The 21,809-nt window shown below is 40.7% G+C and overlaps 1 protein-coding gene across 3 annotated transcripts in view; it reads right to left on the bottom strand.

Moving 5' to 3' along the window:
* The window catches only part of FGD4 (FYVE, RhoGEF and PH domain containing 4), a 116,401-nt gene that overhangs the window by 50,048 nt on the left and 44,544 nt on the right, over window positions 1-21,809 (bottom strand). The window contains exon 1 of one of the 3 annotated variants that reach the window (XM_065628996.1): window positions 9,922-10,109. The exons of 1 other annotated variant lie outside the window; for it this stretch is intronic. In XM_065628996.1, coding sequence (XP_065485068.1) covers window positions 9,922-9,937 — 16 coding nt within the window. In that variant the 5' untranslated portion in view covers window positions 9,938-10,109. Of the gene's footprint in view, window positions 1-6,748; window positions 6,767-9,921; window positions 10,110-21,809 lie in introns of those variants that run through there. One more of the 3 variants, XM_065629013.1, reaches the window with a different exon arrangement.

The following is a 21,809-nucleotide window of genomic DNA, read 5'->3' as shown; positions in this document are numbered from 1 at the left end:
AAAGGTCCCTTCTTCCAAACTCTATTAAATGCTACCCCTCTCAAGTTAATTACACATTTGTATTTTGATATATCTTCACCTCCCCCACCACAGTGGTGACAGAGTTGTGAATGCTTTGCAGTTGCAGAACGGTACAGAAACTTCATACTGATATTCTGCTCTGTGCACATGAGCTCTGAAGGTTAAACATCAGGCCAGTCTTTACTGCGGTGAGCCACTGCTGAAATACTGCAAACAGCTGATAACCCAACGCTGCAAAAAGAGAAAAAAATAACTTCTGCTGAAGTCAGGATGGCTGTCTCACTGAAGATATTAATTTTCTTTCTGCCAGAAGGTGCTAGCCAAAAAAATAAAAGGCAAATATCAGAAGGTTTAGAATTATCTTTGAAGAGTGGAATTTTGGCAAAGGACACAGATCAGGTTCTATTAAAGGATTAGTTCAGATACATACACTGGCAAAATTTAAAAACCTAGGGTTTTTTTCTTGCAAAGCTATTCTCCAGACACAGACAAAAATATTCTAAGTTCAACAGATGAAGGTAAACCACTTTCTGGGTATAATGAAGATGTAATGCATATAAAGTAATTATTTCTCATTGCATGGGAACATTCTGAGGACTACCAAACAAATATTAACCTCCCTTTCATAGCATTTATTGCCTGGAGTAAATAAATCTTCAAGTAAATACGGTAGGTATAAATTGCATATAGAAAAATAGTGTTTTGATATTGCTTTTTTAGTTCAATGACTCTTTCGAATGCACTCACAACATTTGATGGTGACGTTAAGCAGATGAAACAAAGTTGAACTTAAAATGGTAGGCCAAACACTTCCCCCACAATACTGCCCAAGAACTAGAAAATATTCAACTTCTTGGTAGATATGCTGCCTTACACAGTAACACAGAGCAGAGGTTTCCAAATCATGGTATGTATAACATCAAGTGAGAGCCAATTACAACAGCACAGGGAGCAGTAATACAGAAGGAGAACCGAAACAAGCAAGTTTAACCATGCACAACACACAAAAGATATTCTGAGAAACAACTGTGACTTTTGAAATAATTTCATTTCTAATAAACTAAGGTGGCTTGTGCACAATGTCAGTGATAGAACTCAATTCAAAGTAGATACATACCCATGTCTGCCTGGTTTAAGATGAGACATTACTGCGCTGGTTTGGTTTGTGGGTATTCCTGAGACCCAAGTATTCAATGTTCCCTCTTCTATGTTTTGTCAAGCTTTATAGTTATCCTGGGCGAAAGAAACCGTGAATCTTTACCACAGTAACTTTCATTTTTAGGCTAAAATAGAGCTTATAGTAATTGCTACTAAATACCTACAGTACACTAAATTACCAGCTATGGATGCCACCACATTTAATTAGGTTACCTGCTTCAAGTATAATGTCCAAGCTTTACCAGGCAGCACTGAAATATTAACAAAGTAAGATTTAACATCAATAACCTCCTATCTCAGTCTCAGTACACTGTATATCATGCAAAGTAAATGACTACATGGTGAATTGCATGTTCACTACAAATGTCCTGCCAACACTGGCTACAGCAGGCAGACTCAGCGTGCCTTTGTCTGCTGTCCTGTCTGGCTGTGATCTTTGTTCTTTTTGGTCTAATCTAATAGTCATTTCCATGCAGGCAGACCTGCGCATCTGCTATGAGCCTCAGTAAAATGAGTAAGTCAGAAAGTAATGGAATTATTTTTCAACATTTGTCTAAACTTTGGATTAGCACGATAATTCAACATGCACTGCTGGTGCTGTTCCAACAAAATGAAAATTCCAATGAAACAAAAAGCACTGTACAAGACTTCAAATGGCTTTTTGCCCAGACTGAGCCCAAAAAACTATTTCCTTAGAAGTAATTATAGTTTCTCCACGCAACATGCATTTATTACAGTCCTTTTCCTCATCAGAGAGGGCACATTCTGGAATATGGAGATGCAAAGTGAGGGAAGGAAAGTCCAAGCAAGTCAAAAAACCACCTTCAATATGTGGAGTCTTTAAAACTCAAAGTTAATTTGATAGAAGTCCAACTGGCATATACTATGAATTTTAACTAGTCATGTAAAATAAAACAGAAAAAGAAACAGTGAACAGGTTTTAAAACTCTATTAAAAAGGACAGTTTTGAGGCTTCTGAGAACAAGTCCCCCCGCAGTCACCATCTTCTACACCTTTCCCTTGCTACACCACTGCTTTCATACTGTCACCTACAGTCTAGCAGTGCCACTGCTCACTAGTCACCCAATTTTTGGAGGCAACTGGTGGTGAAATCGATACTGAGGCACCTTAAGGACAGAGAAGCTGGGGGGTTGCTGCTGAACACGGCCAGAATTACAGAGCACTGCTCATGAGACAGGTTGTGAAGGCTGCAAGTCATGGAGATAACGTGACGACCTTAGTCCTGGCCATTGCTGCTGTGGTTTTTTACTCCCACCTCTTCCCTCATCGCAGGGAGGGGAGGCAGAAAACCTTTGGGCCTTGCTACTGACTGAGCAGCTGCCCCAGCTGGCAGGACCTCCAGAAACCTGCCACAGGAGAGCAGGGGCATTGGAGGGAGCAGGCAGAACTACCCAGCTCGGCGGCTGATGCACACCAGTGTCTCCCTTGACTGGAAAACACTGATTTAGAAGAGGCTGCCAATGCACAGCTTGCAGTTTGAAAGCAGTAGCTTATGACTGAGGTCCTCTGCCAAAAACACAGCATCTCTTCCACTAAGGTTCTTATGAGTCACCTACAGTCATATACACTGGGACAATAGCTTTGCTGATAGTGGTCATTCATCAACTATTTAATGAATAACGGAGGTTTCTTATGCGCACAGAGGCAAACAATGTTCAAGCCATGCCTCCAGAAAGACTTATGATCGAAGGGAGAGCTCCAAGCAAGAGGAGTTCTGTTTACAGGAACCAAGGACTGCTCTTTCACATATTATACTTAGTTCCTGTATTACAAAACATTCCCTCAAACTCTTGTTTTCACTTTGGTCTTTGAAGATGTGTTATCAAGCCTAAAATCAAAAGACAAAAAATGCAATAATGTTCTTTTACTTGTAGAGACTTTTCATAGCCTGTTTTTCATAAAACAATGTCAATATCTCTTTCAGCAGCTTTGAAAAAAATTTTCCTTTTTTTTTTTTAATTCAGCCTATCTACAAGTCTTTAGAGTGACCACAGTTCCTGACCCTACAAGCCATATATTAATACCATGAACTTTACAGAGGTAGGAACCACAAGGTTATCAGAAAAAAACAAACAAGCAAAAAAACCAAACAAAAAACCCCACAAAAATAAAACCCACCACACCCCCCAAAAATACATGTACATTAAGTAGCAGCAGTTTCATCACTCCAGGATAAGCTGATGCTGTCACCAAAGTCAGCCACCCTGCTGCTACTGCCTCATTTCTACATCAGGTAACTTCAGGTAATTCTTCCCCCTGTGGCAGCACAGCCTTTTGCCAGTGCCGTAGCACATGATGGCTTCTCACGTGGCTGTATTTCACAAAGTCCCAGGAGCACCCCGACTACATACGTCAACCTCTTCAACTGTCGTGATCATGGGAAGAATGACAAGCTCTATATCCAAGGGTCACTTCCTCCCCTCCCCGCCCCAGCAGCTCTTTACAGCTTCCTACACGCTTGATGAAGGAAGGGGTTGAGTAAGGTTGTGTGGCTTTTTTGAATTCCTACTGCATTAATAATGAACCCTAGCATGAGGAAAGATGAACAGAGTGCACCTCCACTGAGTTTTCCCCAAACTATTTTTTTTCTTTTTACGGTTTTTTGTGTAGAGCTATGTGAGGTGAGCAGTGCTCCCTCAACTATTATTTTACTTAACAATGAAATTTTCTCACTGATTTTTCAGTTGATACTAGCTTATTTTGCACAGATGGCAATCCTAATTTTCTAAATGTCCTGAGCTCCTACTTAACAAATGAGACACCTCATTTGTGTAAGCAGACTCACTGATCACAGAAGAATCACTTGTCTGAGCAAGGGTTGTGGCACCGAGCCCTATGTGTTTCTTTCACTTTATTTGTCAAGTTTAAGATGATTTATTTTCTTCCTGTTATCATATATAAGATAAACAGCATGACACCATGCTGGGCAGTGAAGTCTAACTTCATATTAAGGAGAGCACCTGCACTACTGCAGTATTGTGAAGGAAAAACACAGCTGATTGCATCTCATACAAACCAGTGGAATGATTCAAGAGGATATATTAACATATGCTTACTAGGCAAGTGCAGTGATATCTGGGACGATGCCAAAAAGACCTTCCATTCTATAATTAATAAGCTGTTATGAAATAGTGTGCTTAGATTTTTAGACAAATACTAACAGGTTTTTTAAAAAATAAGAGGATAAATTTGATCTAACTACAAATGTCACCATTTCGCTCAGCATGCACTGCTTCAGAAGACTTCTCTAACAAGTCAGTCACTAACATTTTCATCTTCTACTCAGCCCAGTTGTCTGTGCAATTATTTCATGTTCATCTTAGCTCAGAGCTATTTTAGAAAATATATGTATGCTTTGAGACATGAGACCAGATATTTCTGTTGATAAAAGGACTGTTAAGAGAAAGCATTTTTAGAAGCAGGATGCTAAAAAACCCAAACCAAAACAAACAAAAAACCCCCCAAAATAACCAACCAAACACAAAACCAAAGGGGAGAAGGAAGAAATAATTTAATTACAGAAAGTCGAAACTTTAACTGATCTATTATTTCAGAAGATTTGAGCAGATGCTGAATAAATATACAAACTGATAGCATTCGAGTAATTTAAAGATATAAATACATAACATATCCAAGATGCAGAAGAGCTGAAGATCCAAACAGAAGTCAATTATTCAATGCAAGCCAACAAAATTACCACTGATGGATGGAAACTGCTTCCCACATCCAACTGCTGAGGCAGTCCGTGTGTCCGGCCAGCATCTGACAAGCCAAAGCCCATCCAGCAGCCAGCTGTCACGGACACAAGTTGTTCCACCCACTCACCTCCCTCCTCCTGGCTGCCTGCTCCCACCACTTTCTGTGCATCAGTGCTGGCACATGTTTAGCCCCAGAGGCAATCTGGGAAAGCTATGCCATCAGAAATGTAACCTCGCCCAAAAAAATAAAGCAGCCAGTTTCACGCATTCATTCACCTTAGATGCACCGGAGCTTGGGCAAAGATGCAAGACAAGATTCCCTTTCCAGAAGCAAGTAGCCGCTAGATAATGTTAATTCTGTCGAACCACATCTCAACGGGGTCAGAGCAAACAGTAGGGAAGGAAAAGAAAAAAATAAATAAATCTATTCTCTAAAAGTGTGCAGCTTGAGATTTAAAGTAATATGCCCTAATCAAAGAACAGGCTGCAGGGTATTAACTGTACAACATCACAACAGGCTACCAGGTGCTACTCCCTGTCATTTGAAAGACTACAAGTAAATATAATATTACGCACTTAATAAAGAACAAAGCACGGGTGGAGAGGGACACACGGCTGCTCGTCCCTTCCAGCAGCACCAGGGGTGCAGCTGTGCAGAGCTCCAGCTGCTGGGGGCCCAATGCCTGTCCCCCGCCGCCTGGGGCAGGCAGCTCGCCGTCAGGCTCCCCAAACACTTAGTTCTCCCTGCCAAGTAATTAACCACCATCATCTACGAAACACAGAAAACCAAGCAGCTCCCTGGGAATGCTCACTGCATCAAACCAGAAATATAAAGAACCCAAAGCTGGACACTTCACAAGAATTCAAGTGCTTCCTGCTTTTGACCTGGTTGGAAAAAAAAGAGTAAGAATAGCCACAAAAAAGCCTCGTTTAAGTACATTTAGGGTGTTCTTGTGAAGTTATTGAAGAAGGATCTTCCTTGTCCAGTCCCTTTAAAGCCTATCATAATTACGTCAGCTTTTACATTGTCTCTTGTCCATAAGGAAGAAGAGAGCTCATCACTTCACACTAACTCATTGGTTCATATTCATCCTTACAGAAGGAAGTCAAATACAAGTTGCCTGGAAGCCAAAGAGGAAAAAAATTCCTTAGCCCTAAATTGCCAGAGGTGACCACCGTTTGCACCATCCACAGAACTCACTCCAGATTAACAGACATGCACATCAGTACAGTTGCCTCTTGAACATCATACAAATTGAAACAGCTCTAATTTTATGCTATGAACTGGCCGAGATATACAAATTCAGAACAACTCTATTGTTTAGTCCTCTCTCCTCCCTTCACCACATCCCCATTTAAAACAGACTTTTTGTTAAAAGAAAAAAAAATACAACTGTACGATGAATTTAAAATGTCTTTTCATAAAACTTAAGTTGCAAAAAATAAAATAAGTTCTCATGCAGACTTGGATGAATATTTACCATACTGTTCCAAAAAGCTTAATAGTCATATGAATATTTATCTTTGAGCACGCAAATAGATAGGAAATGCTTTAAAAAAAAAAGTCATACAATGTAAAAAAAACATTAAACCCAACAATATTTCATGAACAGAAACAATTCTGTAATAGCTCAAGTTTTGCCCAACACATCTGAAGGATGTGCAACCTTTCGTTTTGCAAACGTTTTGAAAATGAAAACGTTTGAAAGTCTTAGAACTGACCAAAAAAGGCTGCTCAAACCCCAACAGCAGCTACCTCAGACAGAGCGAGACAGCCCCCCACCAAGAAGAGAAAGTTTTATCCCCTCCATCCTTCCACATCCCCCTAGCTCCAGCTGCTTATTTCTCACCCACTCTGACACCCGTTGGGTCTCTCTCCAGGCCAGCGTAACCCCTGCAGCCAAGCGGACGCTGGTTTTACCACAGGAGTTCTGTGCTGTGTGAGTGAGCTGGACTGGCTTGTGGAGGAGACCAAAAGTCTGGGAAAGTCCCAGGGAGGGACTGGGCAGCCTTTTGGCAGCAACTGCCCACCGGATCACTTCAGCTGTTCACACAACTGCAGCCCAACAAAAAATGTTGCTGACTCCTATGCAATATTTACTGTTTTCCTTACAGCCTCAGTTTTTGGCATCAGAAGAAAGACTATTAAAACATTCATTTAAAAAAAAAAAAAATCTGATGGTTTGCATGTTGGGAAAGAAGGTTTTCCAAAACACAGAGCAAAAAAAAACCCCACCATCTATGAAATTACTCTTAAAAATATAATGTTTGTTTAAGGCTAAACATTTAATTTCTTTTATAATACAAGGTTTGGCAATACTCCAATCTCTCTACACCTTACATGACCTTATCCAGTTGTTGCTCCTTTCTTTTTCTGTAGTGACAGATCATGGTTGCAAGGGGCTTTTCACAAGCAAAAGTAGTCACAATGTGTTAAGTATTTTACAGCAACCTAAAGGAATGATTGTTTTCCCTAACAACCTAACCTTCTCAAGATCAATCATTGCCTGTCCAACTGTAAGGAACACACAGGCACTGCTAAATTTCAAAACTCATTGTTAAAGGAATTTAATCCTTTTGTTTTATGAAAATCATAAACCGGAGGGGGAGGGAGGGAGTAGAAAAGATGGGGAAGAGGAGAATTCTATAACTATTTTGAATTTTTAGTAAAGACTCAACAAATTCCCTGGGTTTACAAGCATTGATGTAAACCATTAGACCACCACATAAAAGACTAACTTAAGACTCAGGGTGCTGCAGTCACAAAGCAAAGCATAGTTATGATACTAATGGAAACATTTAACTCTCTGCTGACCTCTGGGTCACAGTATCATTGAACTTTTCAAAATGAGATTGCCTGAAATCAGTTTTTCAGTGATGCTTTCATCCTATAGTAAATGCTACCATTAAAAAAAAAAAATAAAAAATCTATAAAGTTCCAGTCTTCAAAAGCATCAAAGCCCCAGAAAAGATGCATTCTACATATTTTCCATAGTTGTTATGGGTCTTTAGTACTTGAAAAAACTGCTTGGCTTGGGCACATTGTAATAGCAATGAATAAACTGTCATATGAATGTATACCTTCCTATAGGCACTGTCCCTTCAGGTGTGCTACTCCCCCCTCACCCAGTCCCAGCAGTCAGTACTGGAATGATTTCTTTCAATTGCAGACTGGAGGCAGCCAGTGCTCCCAGCAAGCGACTCACTGGTTCTCTCAGATACTATTTAAGAGTGTCCAGGGATATTTGTCCACTCAATTCCAAATCCACACAGACTGGAACTACTTGCTGTCACCTCTTCTATGCATACTGTCTACATCTATAGGTCTCTCACATCATTCTGAGAGGGTCACCTTAGGAGGTATCTCTATGCTATTCCATAGGCTGGTAGAAGCTCATCCCTTCTTACCCTTCAAGCCAGGTATTTGCACCATAGTCCACTCCTGCATTAACTGCTTTCATACAACTTCTAAGTGGAGTCTGGTAAACACTGCGTGGAAAATATCGTGACAGTATAACCTATGTCACCCTTAAAGCACATACAAATACATTTGTACTTCATATATTTGATCACGGGAAAACAAAACAAAACAAAACAAACAAAAGACATCACAGCTTCACCGATAACATTTGACATTCAGACTGCCACTGTTAGATGCAAACATAGTGCAAGCCTCTGCAAGCTGAAATAACCCAAAATAAGCCAAAGGGCAAAAGGGAAGATGAGTTGTAATACCGAAAATAGTATGGCACCACACTGAGCTTCCTGAAAATCCGGATGGGTTTAATGTTGCATTTACAGGAAAAGACTATGCATTACAGATCCTAGAAACAGCTCTGAGGAGCTAGATCACTTCAAAAAAGTTTTATACATCCACATGTAGACTTCTCTCATGATAGAGTGGGAGGAAAGGTGCGATTCCCATCCTTTTGGTTGATTATCAAAAGCTAGAGAGAGAAGGGCAATTTCAAACTTGATCATAAAACAGGTAAAGAGCCAACAGAATGATTTTAAAACAAGTGTTCTTTGTACCCAAGAAAAAGCAGATGCCCACAAGTACTGAAAGCAGGAGAGCTGGGGTAGAGCTATTTACATGAATCTACTTCAAGCTTCTCTAGCAAATCTCTCAAGCTCAGCCACTGACTCCCTTCCTCTGTTTAGTCTCAGAGGGCTTTCCAGAGGGAAACCAGCATTCTGAGCCCAATCCTTCCACAGATCCATTTCATCTTTCTCTCTGTGGAAAACTTAATTCAGAATATTTACAGTCTTAGAGTAAGCTGTTATGGCTAGGTAAGCATTTTAATTTAACTTAGCCTAAACTGAACTTTTCTCATAACTGAAAAATGCCCTCACTTAAAAGCAAAACAGTATTTTCAATAGTATTCATAAAAAATCAGGTACAAGCATATTTGCAATGAAAAAAATCCAACCCTTTCATGGGATGGTGCAATAAAAGAAATAATTAATTCTGGAAGCCAATCGCGTACATTAAATGTAGCATAAGCATCGGTTAAATGGATTATTGCAATATTATGTGTGAAAAGCTGAGCATAAGTCAGAAGTGCACGTTTACTTCCTAAAACAATGAGAGATATAATTTTTAGAGCAAGTTCTTACTTATAGAAGTGACCTATAGAAACTTCGCAGCTATAAACAGAGCTCAATGAACCTGGTGAATAAGCGGAAACAAAACCCACTTACAAACATCAGAAAACTGATTTGCTTTTAAGAAAGTCTCGAGCTGGTGAAAGCAGCAGCAAAACGAGCCAAAAACAGCAGAGTTCTCAGTGTGGCAGATGTATTAGGCAAGGAGTTCAAGAGACCTCAAGCTCATTTACTGAGAATAGGAGGAAAAAGCCACCGGAGCATTCCAGCCGTATTGCATCACAAGGCAGCTGAATGTTCACCGCTTCATTTGCTTCAAACCAGAAAAGTTTAACTCTTGGCGCCTCTGGGGACACGAATACACCCCCCAAGTCTTGAAGAGATGAAGGTTTAACAGAAGCATCCTGTTCAGCCTTACCTGGTTCAGAAGACATTGTTTATAAGTATAATCCAGTGTCACCGCCCAAGGAACTGATTTCACAACTGTAATAACCCTACGACAGGCTCACATATATCCTATTTACAAGACCTATAAGCGGCCAGCAAGGACTTCTTGCCAGATGTTCAGTATATGCCGACAGCTTACATGCTGGGTCTTTCAATTATGCTTTACTCCTCCTCTCTGTAGGCAAGCCTGTTTTAAGAGGAAAAACGTAAGCATGCAAAGCAGTCCACTTAGAGAAGAGAGTGAAGTCTGTTCACTATTAAAGAGGAAAAACAAAGAAATCAGCTTATGTAACGTACAAACTGCTGGAGAAAGGAGGAGAAGGAGGAGGAGGGACTACTCTAAGTTGTTTGTCTAATACCTCAGCTACTACGGAAGTTTTGTCACTATTAATTGCATTGCTCTTTGAAATTAAAGCAGTAGCAAAGTTAAAGGACAAGTTTGTACATTTCCGTGGCTGGTACTTTGTTTTCCCTTTATACTGCGCAATGCTAATTTCTAATAATCTTTTTCATTGCATAATCGGTATTTAAATTTATGCCTGTAATGAAGGAAACAACACACAAAATACTGGAGAAGTGACCAAAAAAAAGGCTACACTAAAGAATCGTTATGAAAACATTAGCTTATTTGGCACAGATTAAAATTTACTAGAATAATTTAAAATCTTTTTTTTTTTAATGGCATAAACTAGATACAGTGCTCCAGGGAAAAATACAAAAATATTACAGTGAATTCTGAACTGTGAAAATGCACATTTTTAAAAAGTGAAAGGATTAACTGAAAAGAGAAGTTACCACAAGTAACTTTTTTTCTGCCCCCCCCCCATTGTTCACACATCAGCTCTCACACCATGTGATCGCCGGCTGGCACACTTTCATCCCAGCAGGAGAAAGAAACCAGGATTTAAAATCCAGCCCTGTCAGTTTGGATAACATGAATCAGAATATCACAGCCAGCTTGTCATTTGCTGCAGCTGAGGTCATCTTCAACCACTGCCTTGGTCCAAACCACAGCTCCCTACAGCCCCTTCCATCACTGGCCACTCGTAGCCCTCACATTCAAGGCAATGTAGAAGCACATGGCTGCAGAGCTGCTTTGAAGGACAAGTACCAAGGGTATCAGGGAATACACTTGCAAAACAATCCATTGTTATGAATATCTGTTTTTCACTGAGGAGACAGCTCTCTGGAATAGGGCAGCTAATTATTTCCTTTCTATTACAGATGTTGAACAGAGGGGGTATTGCCAAAACCAGTAAAAACAACTATTTTTTCTTCAGTTATTTCAAAACTTTGGTGTGTTTTTCTTCTTGAGATGAGCAGATGCAAGTTCCACACATACAGATTTGAAATCTAAATGGAACCTATTTTTAGCACTTTGACCATGATTTGCATGTGTTGTTTTTGTTTAGAGCATTTATTTTTAAACTGCTGGGCTAGGAAGTTGCAATTCCCCATCCTTGATACTCCTAGCAAGAAACTGCAGGCTCCTTAAAGACATATACAAATTTTATTCACTTACGTCATCAGTGCATCGTTAAAACAACAGTAACTGAATTTCATAACCAGACTAAGGTAACTGTAATGCATAGGTTACATTTCTATTTTAAAGTTTACCTCCAAGAGTTCAAAGCTTGCCCTCTCGCTTGAGCTTCCACATGAAGTACATCTACAACAGAACATCTCTCTCCAGAAAAACCTTTGTAGAGAAGGCACACTTTCTGCTCAGTTTCCCACATTTGAAACAAAACCTTTTCCCCACCAGCCTGGTTTGTCCACCTGCCAGTGAGGCTTTGTCAGCCTTTCTTCATCCTGATGTACTCTGCATAACCAGGAAAAAACACTGATAATGCCTGTCATACAAGCATATGACAGATACTAAATTCAGATGGAATCAGCAATAAAGTTTTCAATTTTCACATAAGCAGTATAGTAGGTTGGAATACTGCAAGGCAAATGGCTACAAAATAATATAAGAAGCAATTAGTTCTAGCAGCTACATAAATGCTCATTACTGACCATCCTAAGTGAAGAGGAGGGGTCACCCAAGGAGAAGTAGGGGCCAGATGGGAAATCAAGTCTCTGTTTTGTGGAAACATATATAGAAACTGTTACAAACTTTGTAAAGTCGTGTGTGGGAGGGATGACATTTGAGCTACCAGACTCTGTACCCTGCAGCAGGGACGGAAGGAGAGCAATGCAGAGAACAGGCAAGAGATCAGAGATCTGATCAGCCCCGAAAGGTCCACCTTGGGCCATGCAGGCAATCAAGGAGCAACATTAAAGCAGGTGCAAAGAAGTCTCCAAAACACTACTTCAAAACACATGCTTAACTCTTCACTCCTCCTTTTTAAAAACACATAAAATATTAATTGTTTCTTCTCCATTTCATTAGTTTGCAGATAAGCAGATTTGGGAGAGATCAGAATTTATACAATTGGGACATCTCATTAACTTATTCCTCTGGTTTCACATGAGTTTTATACCCAACATTGCTTACTCTAAGAAATGTGCAAAGTACAAACTGCTCAATGCAGTTATATCAGCAAGTATTAGATGAAAAGTCATTGACAAGAGGTGCAGCTATATCTTACCTGTCACCAGAACATGCCTGTGAGCTTGAAAGCAAAGTTAATTAAAAAATAGTTAGGTTTACTAAAAAGCAGATGAAGAGGCATGGAGAACAACTAGTTAATTAAAACATTCTCATTAGTGGGTAATTAAAAATTGTACAACTAAAACAAGTGAACAAGATGGCTAGTCAAACTGTGTGTTCTTAGTCCAGAGACTTGCACAGCAGACTAGTTCTGTGAAACTAAGTTACCTTAAATCAAAATTACTGGTTCATCATATGACTTCATCACTTCAATAATTAAAAGTTTTTACAAATGTCTTGCAATAAGTATATGGCACTTACTTTGTTCTCCACCACTGTGCACTTTTCAAACTAAACATCACAAGCTTTCTCTCAGTATTTTCCCTATTTTGCAGATAAGGGGACTCAAATTAGGTACCTGACTTATTTGAATATGCTTAATATGACAAAAGAGGACTTGAGAAGGAAGTCACGTGAGTACGAGTGCTCTTAGGAAACCCAAACTAAGTATTACAGAGCTACATAGGCAGTATGCCACACTGACACACCCCCACAAAAACAAATTAGCTCATGTGATGGTGAATCACAGCCCAGCATTCCAAATGGCTGTATTCAGCTGGCTCCTCATTACTGCAGTCTCAACTTCAAGCACAAAGTGTTTGAAGAAGTTTGCTGAGGATGCTGTATCAGGACATGATATGAAGCTTCTCATGCTGGTTTGACTGAAAAATGAGTTAATTTTTCTTCATGCAGTTAGAAACCTTCCTTTTTCATGGCCAGCACAGTCATTAGACTGTTTGAGAACAAGAGATAACACCCCGGGACAGAGTTAATGTTTTTAAGTGCTCTGATCTGAGAGCCAAGGACATTCTGAGCCCTCTGCCCACAGGTGTGAGGCATCAAGGAAGGAGGCCATAGATGGGGCAGAGCTTGACTGGCATCCAGACTGATCAATAAGAGTATTCCATCCCATTAGCGTCATGCTTCATATTTAAGGAGAGTGGAGATCTTCCGGTCTCTCTCTCATGTGTTTACTTTGCCCTTTTTTTTTTAAAAAAAAAAAAAGTTCGTAGTTGGGGGAGTTCTGTTTGGGACTTTTGTTAGTTCAGCCTTTTGCAATCCTGCCGTCTTGCAGAAGCCTTTGGGCCTTTCTGCCTTTTGCCTCTTTTCTCTCTGGCATCAGCCGTTGTGACCAGGTGCTGTTTCCTGGGACTGGCTGTTCAGTGTGGATGGAGTTCATGAGGAACTGCACTGAGTATCTTTTATTTTATATTCTATTTCTATTTTATATGTATTTACTAGTAGTGTATTAGTATTTTGTTCTTTTATTAAACTGTGTTTATCTCAATCCAAGTTTCTCCCTTCCCTTTTGATTCTCTCCCCTATTTGGGGGGTGAGTGAGCAGCTATCATGGTTATATTGCTAGCTCAGGTTAAACCATGACACTTCAGCAAGCCAGTGATGGAGAAAGAGTCATTTTTGTCCTATCCAAAGGATCAGTAACCCATGTGCTCTCCTAGCACAGAATGCAGTATGAGCACTTCTGAAATTCTCTGTACCAAAAGCACTCCAACTTTTTCGCCCCGCCCCCCCCCGTGAGAGATCTTTAGACATCTCAATATGTCCAAGAGATAAAAAAAACCACAACGAGAAAGGCACCTTTCACAGGGCTACCATAAAGTAGCTATGGTTGACTCACACTGTTATCTTTCCCTCTCTCTTCTCCTTTACACCCAAGTACTTCAAAAGCACAGCACTTTGGTCCTGGGCAAAAATGAAAGCATGCTTTGTCCTTGTATTTGGTTTGCATGGCCAGGTTTTAGTACCAGGTGGGCTACAGAGGTAGCTTCTGTGAGAAGCTGCTAGGAGCTTCCTCCATGTCCAACAGAGCTGATGCCATCCGACTCCAAGACAGTCCTGCCACCAAGCTCATAAGTGATGGTGGTAGTGCCTCTGGGATAACAGAGTTAAGAATGGGAAATCTACTGCACAACAGCAATAGCAGCCAGAGGGAGGAGTGAGAATGTGAGAGAAACAGCCCTGCAGAAGCCAATAACGTTGAAGAAGGAGGGGCAGGAGCTGCTCCAGCTGCCGGAGCAGAGATTCCCCTGCAGCCCACGGAGGTCCACAGTAGAGCAGATCTCCACCTGTAGCCCACAAAGGACCCCACGCCAGAGCAGATGGATGCCCAAAGGCGGTTGCGACCCCATCGGAAGCCCATGATGAAGCAGGGTCCTGGCAAGATCTGTGGCCATGTGGAAGGGACCCATGCTGGAGCAGTTCATGAAGAACTGCAGCCTGTGGGAAGGACCCACATTGGAGAAGTTTGTGGAGAACTGGGACCCCACACTGGAGCAGAGGAAGGGTGTGAGGAGTCCTCCCCCTTGAGGAGGAAGGAGCAACAAGAGACAACATGTGATGCACTGATCGCAAACCCCATTGCCCATCCTCCTGTGCCACTGGTGAAGAGGAGGTAGGGAAATTGGGAGTGAAGTTAGGCCTGAGAAGGAGGGGTGGCAGGAAGGTGTTTTTAAGATTTAATTTTACTTCTCATTGCCCTACTCTGATTTGATTGGTAATAAACTAATTTCCCCAGGTCAAGTCTGTTCTGCCTATGATGGTAATCGGTGAGTGATCTCCCCGTGTCCTTACCTCGACCCATGAGCCTTTCATTATAATTTCTCTCCCCTGTCCAGCTGAGGAGGGGAGTGATAGAGCAGCTTCGGTGGACACCTGGAGTCCAGCCAGGGCCAACCCACCACAGTCCTTATCCCAAAAAAGTTTCTGAGGTACTACTAAAAGCCTGGCAGTAGTCTGTAGAGGGGTTCAACTTGGCTGCCAGCTATTCTTAGGGCAATGGGATTAGCTACTGAGACACCAAACACCCTTGCCGCAAAGTGACCCCCTACTTCTGTCAGACCTTCTATGTGCTGCACTCCTCATGATGCTTGGGATAGTCTAAAACCAGTAACAAGTGATTTAATGCAGAAGTCTGAATGGATATAAACCATACCTTTAAAAAATAAAAAAACAAGGCACACAACTTGCTAAATACTGTTGTTTTGAACAGATACTTCTGCAACAACACAAAAAAAGTCTGAAAATTCACTTGGGGCGCAGGCACACAAATCAAAGGACACCTTTGGATCTGCAGATATGTACACTGGTCTTGGTTAAAATTTGGGAGAAAGCTGCAGTGCTTCAAGCATGCTAAAGGGAAGGTGATCATCCACCCCTTCTACCTGCGCCTTCTTGCTGTACTAAAGTGATGACTATCCTCTACTTTTTGAGCACTGTGCAAGAGCTCAAAGCAAGGCCTACCACTGGTGCTTTGTTGTTTCTTTTGATGGTAAGGGGTTATACAATGGGAATTCCTGAGTCTAATCACCATGGGTGGATAGTAAAACTGCAAAGCCAAAATGTGGCAAAGTAAATGGCTTAAAAATTCAAGCAGCCAAGTACCAAGAGCTACAAACAAGGGAAACCACCACATGGATGTTCAGGAGTTTAACATGTCTGCCAAAGAAAAGGACATGAAGCCCAAAAGAATATGGTTAGTGTTGCATTTCAGTTTAGTGTTTCTGCTTCCAAGATTAACAGATCCCACTTCCATCATTCACCCCTGCAGCTAATATCACGTTCCTTCCTTAAAAGAATGTCCAGCCCACAATAAGCCAATGCAAACTAGCAGGCAAAGGAAAGTGCATTGCTCCAGGTGAGCAACCTGAATCAGTGTTTTGTACAATGTGACAAACTCCAGGAGGTGTGTGGTGGGGACCACAGTGCTGCATAGTTCAGCAAAGAGAGAAGAAACATGATGGCCCTTCCCAGTGCCAAGCTGTCATGTTAACTCAGCTCCAGCATCTCATCCAAGGACAGCAGTGTGGGTCAGCCCAAGGTTAATGATGACTGAATGCAGTAGCTGTGAAGAGTTGACAAGGACCCTTGAATGGGTACATGAAGGATTAAATTCACACATAGTTGCCCAATATCCTTGGGAGAGACAAGGTGAGAAAATCTGTGTGCAGCCCAAGAGCTGTGTTTTGCCAAGCTAGTGGCTGGCTGCTGGCAAAGGAACATCTGGCTCTTCCTCTCCTTGCATTGGGTCTTCCCTTGCACCATAGCAAGCCTGTTCAGCTCACTAATCTGCCAGAAACTTACTCATTTTCTTTTGGATTGTTCTGTTAATTTAGCAGGCTGAGGTGGCCCATGGAGTCAGATGAGCATCAGTGTCAACAGAAGGAGAAAGTGGGAGAGAAGAACAGAGTGAGAACAAAATCCTTCCAGGAAACAGACACAGTTAATTCATTGTCTTGTTAAGCTGCATCCTTAAAGCTCTGCCACACAGTTATGTGAGGAAGAAGAAACAGTTGTTTGATAACTCAAGATTTGCAGGTATATAAGGAACAAGCAGACATGGAAAAAAATTTCCAGATTAAGCAAGTGACCAAGTGATCGCCAGGAAGAGGAAGGAGGAAGAAAAGTCCACACAGAAGTGGGCTGTGAGGGAGAGAGTTTAGGAATGGTTATTCAGGACTGCTGCAACAAGAAAAAGTAACAATAGCACCTTAAAAAGATGGGTATTAAGCCTCCAGCAAGATGACAAATGCTATGGGGGGAGACTCTGGATCTGAAGCCCAAAACAGAAATGAGTTTGTTGTAAGGACACTCTTCCTCCCAGTTCTGAAACCAAAGACTATTTCAATATTCCCTCCCCTAGCTCTCCTGGTTCTCCTGCAAGGAACTGGGTTTAAGACAAGCAATCTCAAGGCAGGTGTGACGAACAATTACAATGCCATAATTAGAAAGTAAATAGCAGTATTTTTCCTTTTTTTTTTTTCCTCTCCTTACAGCTCAGCTGTATCATGTGTCCCAGAGGGAAAGCCAGTGGCAAAGCCTGCACAAAAACCCAAAGGACAGGCAATATAATTTCTCAGGAGAAAAGCCTGCTGTCTTGTCCTATGTTTGCACAGCATGTGTTATTGTAGCATCTTGATGTCTGCAATTTGGTTGAAGCATAAAAGTAATACAAGGAACTACAAAACTCAAATAATCAAATGGTTGAGTTCTACAAAATCAAAGAACTATATTAAAGATCATAGAGTGTCATGTCACATATCTATTCTATCAGGAGTGCTTTTGCTATGGCAACTGTATGTTTTACGCTAACCATATAAAGCTGTTTTTCTGTAGCTTAAAGTATTTCCCATACTTAAATAAAAATCCAGGAATCTGTGGTTCATTTTTCAATTAATCTTCTCTAGCAAAGAAAGATCAGCAATTGTTAAAGGATTTTGGTTTTAGATGTGGGAAGTGGTCAAAGGCTTTGCCTTTATCAACTGGGTTTGATTTGCCAATTCTCCTGCTTAAAAAAAATGGCTTAACAGTTCACTATTTCTTATACCTCATTTTTATCTACCTATCTGTATATTACAAAATTGAGAGAAAGCTTCAAGTTATGATTTAAGGAGATTGCTGTTCATCGTGTTATCTGTTCAATTACACTAACACACAATTAGCAAATAAATACAAAGAGAAGACTCTCTGGCCCTGCAGCTCTGCCTTTTCTCATATCGCCTTCACTGCTTTCTCCTTCCCACACTTTCTCCCTTGAGAAGGCTGCTTCTTCAGGCCTCCTACCTCCACCGCAGCTGCTGCCCCTTTCTCAGGGACAGTATTACCTCTGACAGTGACATTCCTGCTTGCCACCGCGCTCTCCTGCCAGCTGTACACGGTTAGACCAGCAGAGCTGGGTGGTGCAAAGCCAGGAGAGCAGCTCTGGTGCCTCACCAGTTTGGGACCCTGTTGTAGTTGCTAACCACAGAAACCCATACCTTTCTTTAAGGAAGAGTGGAAAAAAGGGAAGAGGAAAAAGCTTGTGACCTACCCTAATAGTGTTGTGCCACCCATCTTTATTCACCTCCACAGACTAAACGCATCACTCATTTAACATCTTTGCAAAACAGCTTAAGGGCACAGACTCATTTTCCAGTTAATTTAGCTTTTGGTCATACACACAAAATATACACACACCCCCCAAGAAGACCAAAAAAACCCCACAACCTGAAACAGAAAGACAACCACACAGGGCTTTCCTTAGGTTCAGCAGTAGAGTGAAAGGCTGAATCCACAACTTAAATATTATGCCGCCACATCAGGAATCCAAATGATAAAAGACTCATAAGTGAAACAGGTCAGAATGCAGTGACAGCGATTTTGCTTCCATATAAAAAACCAAGTCTGGGCAGTGATAGATACTAAAAATAAAGTACAAATTTATTCTTAGTTTGAGTTAATAAAAAACAGCATGGAAGATCCACAAGAAACGTCAATATATTTATAAAGTAGATAAGAGTGTATGAACCATGGTCAAGAAAAAAAAAAATTAAAAAATCATTAAATCAAATACTCTGTGTCTGAAAACAAGAAGTAGCAAATGTTTGGGTAACCTACAGCAGAAGGCAGCAAACACACAATTATCTTTGCCCCAATCTCCACAGCTTCCAGCATCAGTTTTCAGGGATCACCCATGTCAGCAAATGCATTTGTGTAACTGTATTTTACCAGTTGCTGGAAGACATATCCACCATCAATTTGCTTAATCTCCTCCTGAGTCCCATTTATACTTCCACATAATATGTGACAGTATAGGCATTTTCAATCTATTCTATCTTAACTCTCACTCCATGCTTTCTGGCAAAAAGAAACTTGACAGCACAACACATTGTGTTCCCTTTCCACCTTTCTCCATCCTCCCTGTCACATTATAGAAAGCATCAGACTAACTTTCTCCAGAACACATCAGTTCCTAAAAGTCACAGAACCACAGAATGGTTTACATGGGAAGGAACCTTTAAAGATCATTCAGTTCAGCCCCCATGCTGTGAGCAGGGACATCTTGCAGTAGACCAAGGTCTCAGCACGGAAAATTCTACTATCTGATCATGACTATTTCCTCCTGCCTCAAATATATAAACAGCCTTAGTCTCCTGATCTTGTCCTGCTAGGGCCAATTTAACCTAATACTCATAGGACAGTCAACATATTGGGACTTTCTTTACCAAGCTTTTTCTCCCCTGCCACTAATACATAGTCCTGCTTTCTTCTAGTCCATCTAGCCTTGTGTCTCCCAAGCATTCAGAGAAAAGTGATCAAAAGGAATTCCCCAAAACAAATTCTTTCAAAAACAGAAAATAACAATACAGACAGTGGTGACAAATAAGAAAAAAGCAGAAGTGTATTTCAGCTTTCGGTGCAATAAAGGTGCAAGATCAGAGACAGTTGTGACTGTTTTACATAGTGAAGTTGTGCTAGTAGTTAAACACAGCCTTTACAGAGACCACATCAGCACTAATGAAACTATAATTTCCTTTAAATTATTGCTATCCACACCCCAGACCTCATCAGGCAGACAGTAATAGCTTTTCATCATTTATTTTAACACAGAAGCAATCAATAAGCTTTTCCCTCCAGTTCTTTTACTGCTATCTATGAACGCTATAAAGCTAGAATCAGAGAAGATGCCAGCTACAAAACAGAGTCAAATTTTATTGTTGTTTTTCTTACAGAAAGAGATTCTAAAATGCCACCCGGTTTTGAGATAAACTGGATTAAAGCAGTTTCAGTGATCTACAAAGAAAATCTTAATCCATCAAAACATGATTAATACACTACAGTATCAAGCAACTAAGTAGATAATGTTGGACTGAGCGGCTTTTCCATCTCATGACTATGTCCTGTGCATTGTTTTGCGCTGAAAAGGTCTAATACCAGATTGCAGTACCATCACACTTCGAAAGCTCCATGGATCATTCACAGAAGCTGAAGATGTCCCACAGAAGACACATACACAAAAAAACCCTTTCATCTCCCACCTAAAGTTTTACTACCGTGTTAAGTAGCATGCAAAAATGCATTCTGCAGTCTTCAGAATTTTTCAACAGTACAAAATATTTGGAATATTCTCATTCAAACCAGGGAAACATCAGCAGTAAGAGAAGTCTGGAAATTTAAGTCAAATGTTTATAAATACTATATTTTACAATCAGTAAGATCAGCTTCATAAACACATACAAAAAACCACAGACAGTAAACATCCTGTTATGGCAGAAATTAGGCCACAGCTTGCAGAACAAGTGGTAAAATGGGGAAAAATTGGTGGACAAAGTGCTTTGACTACAGTGTTCTAGACTGTTTTTAAAAAGAGCTTTCACCCAAAATAATAGATACTAGCAGACAACAGAAGGGTGCAGCATTGCCGATTTTACTAAGGGCAAACAGTGCTCACACTGCTAACTGTGATTATTTCATCGTGTTAGCATTTAACTGCTGTGTTCCAATTCTTAGGTAAAGCTCTAATTCCACCACTAAGTCTTCCATTTTATTTTTGCCTATAGCAGCTATCTTTAAGAATTTGTTTGTAGCAGCTTCCCCAGTTAAAACTGACACATAGAAATGTTGACAAGCCAAGGGACAAAAACACTTGCTAGTTGCATTACAGTGGGTGGTCAAGTCCTGACAGCAACATAGGGCTCCAAGCAATGGTGTGAACAAGAGCTACTGAAGAGAACAGACATCAAAATTAGTCATGGAAGCTGCCTTGGCACATCGAGATGTCAGAGAACTATTACAGCTGTAAAGAAAAGCAGCACAGGATTTTAAAGAATCTTATATAACCTATAAACTCTTTTGACATTTTAGGGAGCTTAACAAGTATACAATACTTGACCATGTTGAATGCAAGTAAAAATAGCATCAAATTATTTATTCTAGGTAATAAACCTCAGCCTCAATGTAACTCCTGCAAACATGATATGGGAAGCCATCAAGGTATTTTGAATTACAGAAAAGACACTTCATGCTTCCACTCATCTTCCTGAGCATCAGTGACCTCCTTAATAAAGGGAATAGGAAAAAAACACACAAAACCAAAACACACACCACCACACCAAAACACACACACCACCACCACCACACACACAAAAAAACCCACGACCAAAAAAACCCGCAACAACCTGCAAAAAACAAACATCATGTAGGAAATGGGGCTGGGCTGTAGGAGCACGAGAGATGCTGGGACTGAGGAAGACATACAAAGAAGAAAAATTCCAAGTGATAAGTTCAGGTCATGCCCTGCAGGAATAACTCATTACAAAATCAACTTGTTCTTTCAAGTAATATTACAAGCTCTTGAGCTAATTTTCCCTCTACTACTCAGACTGCGGCTATGTTCAACACGACTCCAGGGAAAACACCACACCACC

The sequence above is a fragment of the Caloenas nicobarica genome, chromosome 1, assembly GCF_036013445.1.
Source record: "Caloenas nicobarica isolate bCalNic1 chromosome 1, bCalNic1.hap1, whole genome shotgun sequence".
In the NCBI taxonomy this organism is placed as follows: domain Eukaryota; kingdom Metazoa; phylum Chordata; class Aves; order Columbiformes; family Columbidae; genus Caloenas; species Caloenas nicobarica.
This window is presented reverse-complemented; position numbering and strand designations above follow the sequence as displayed.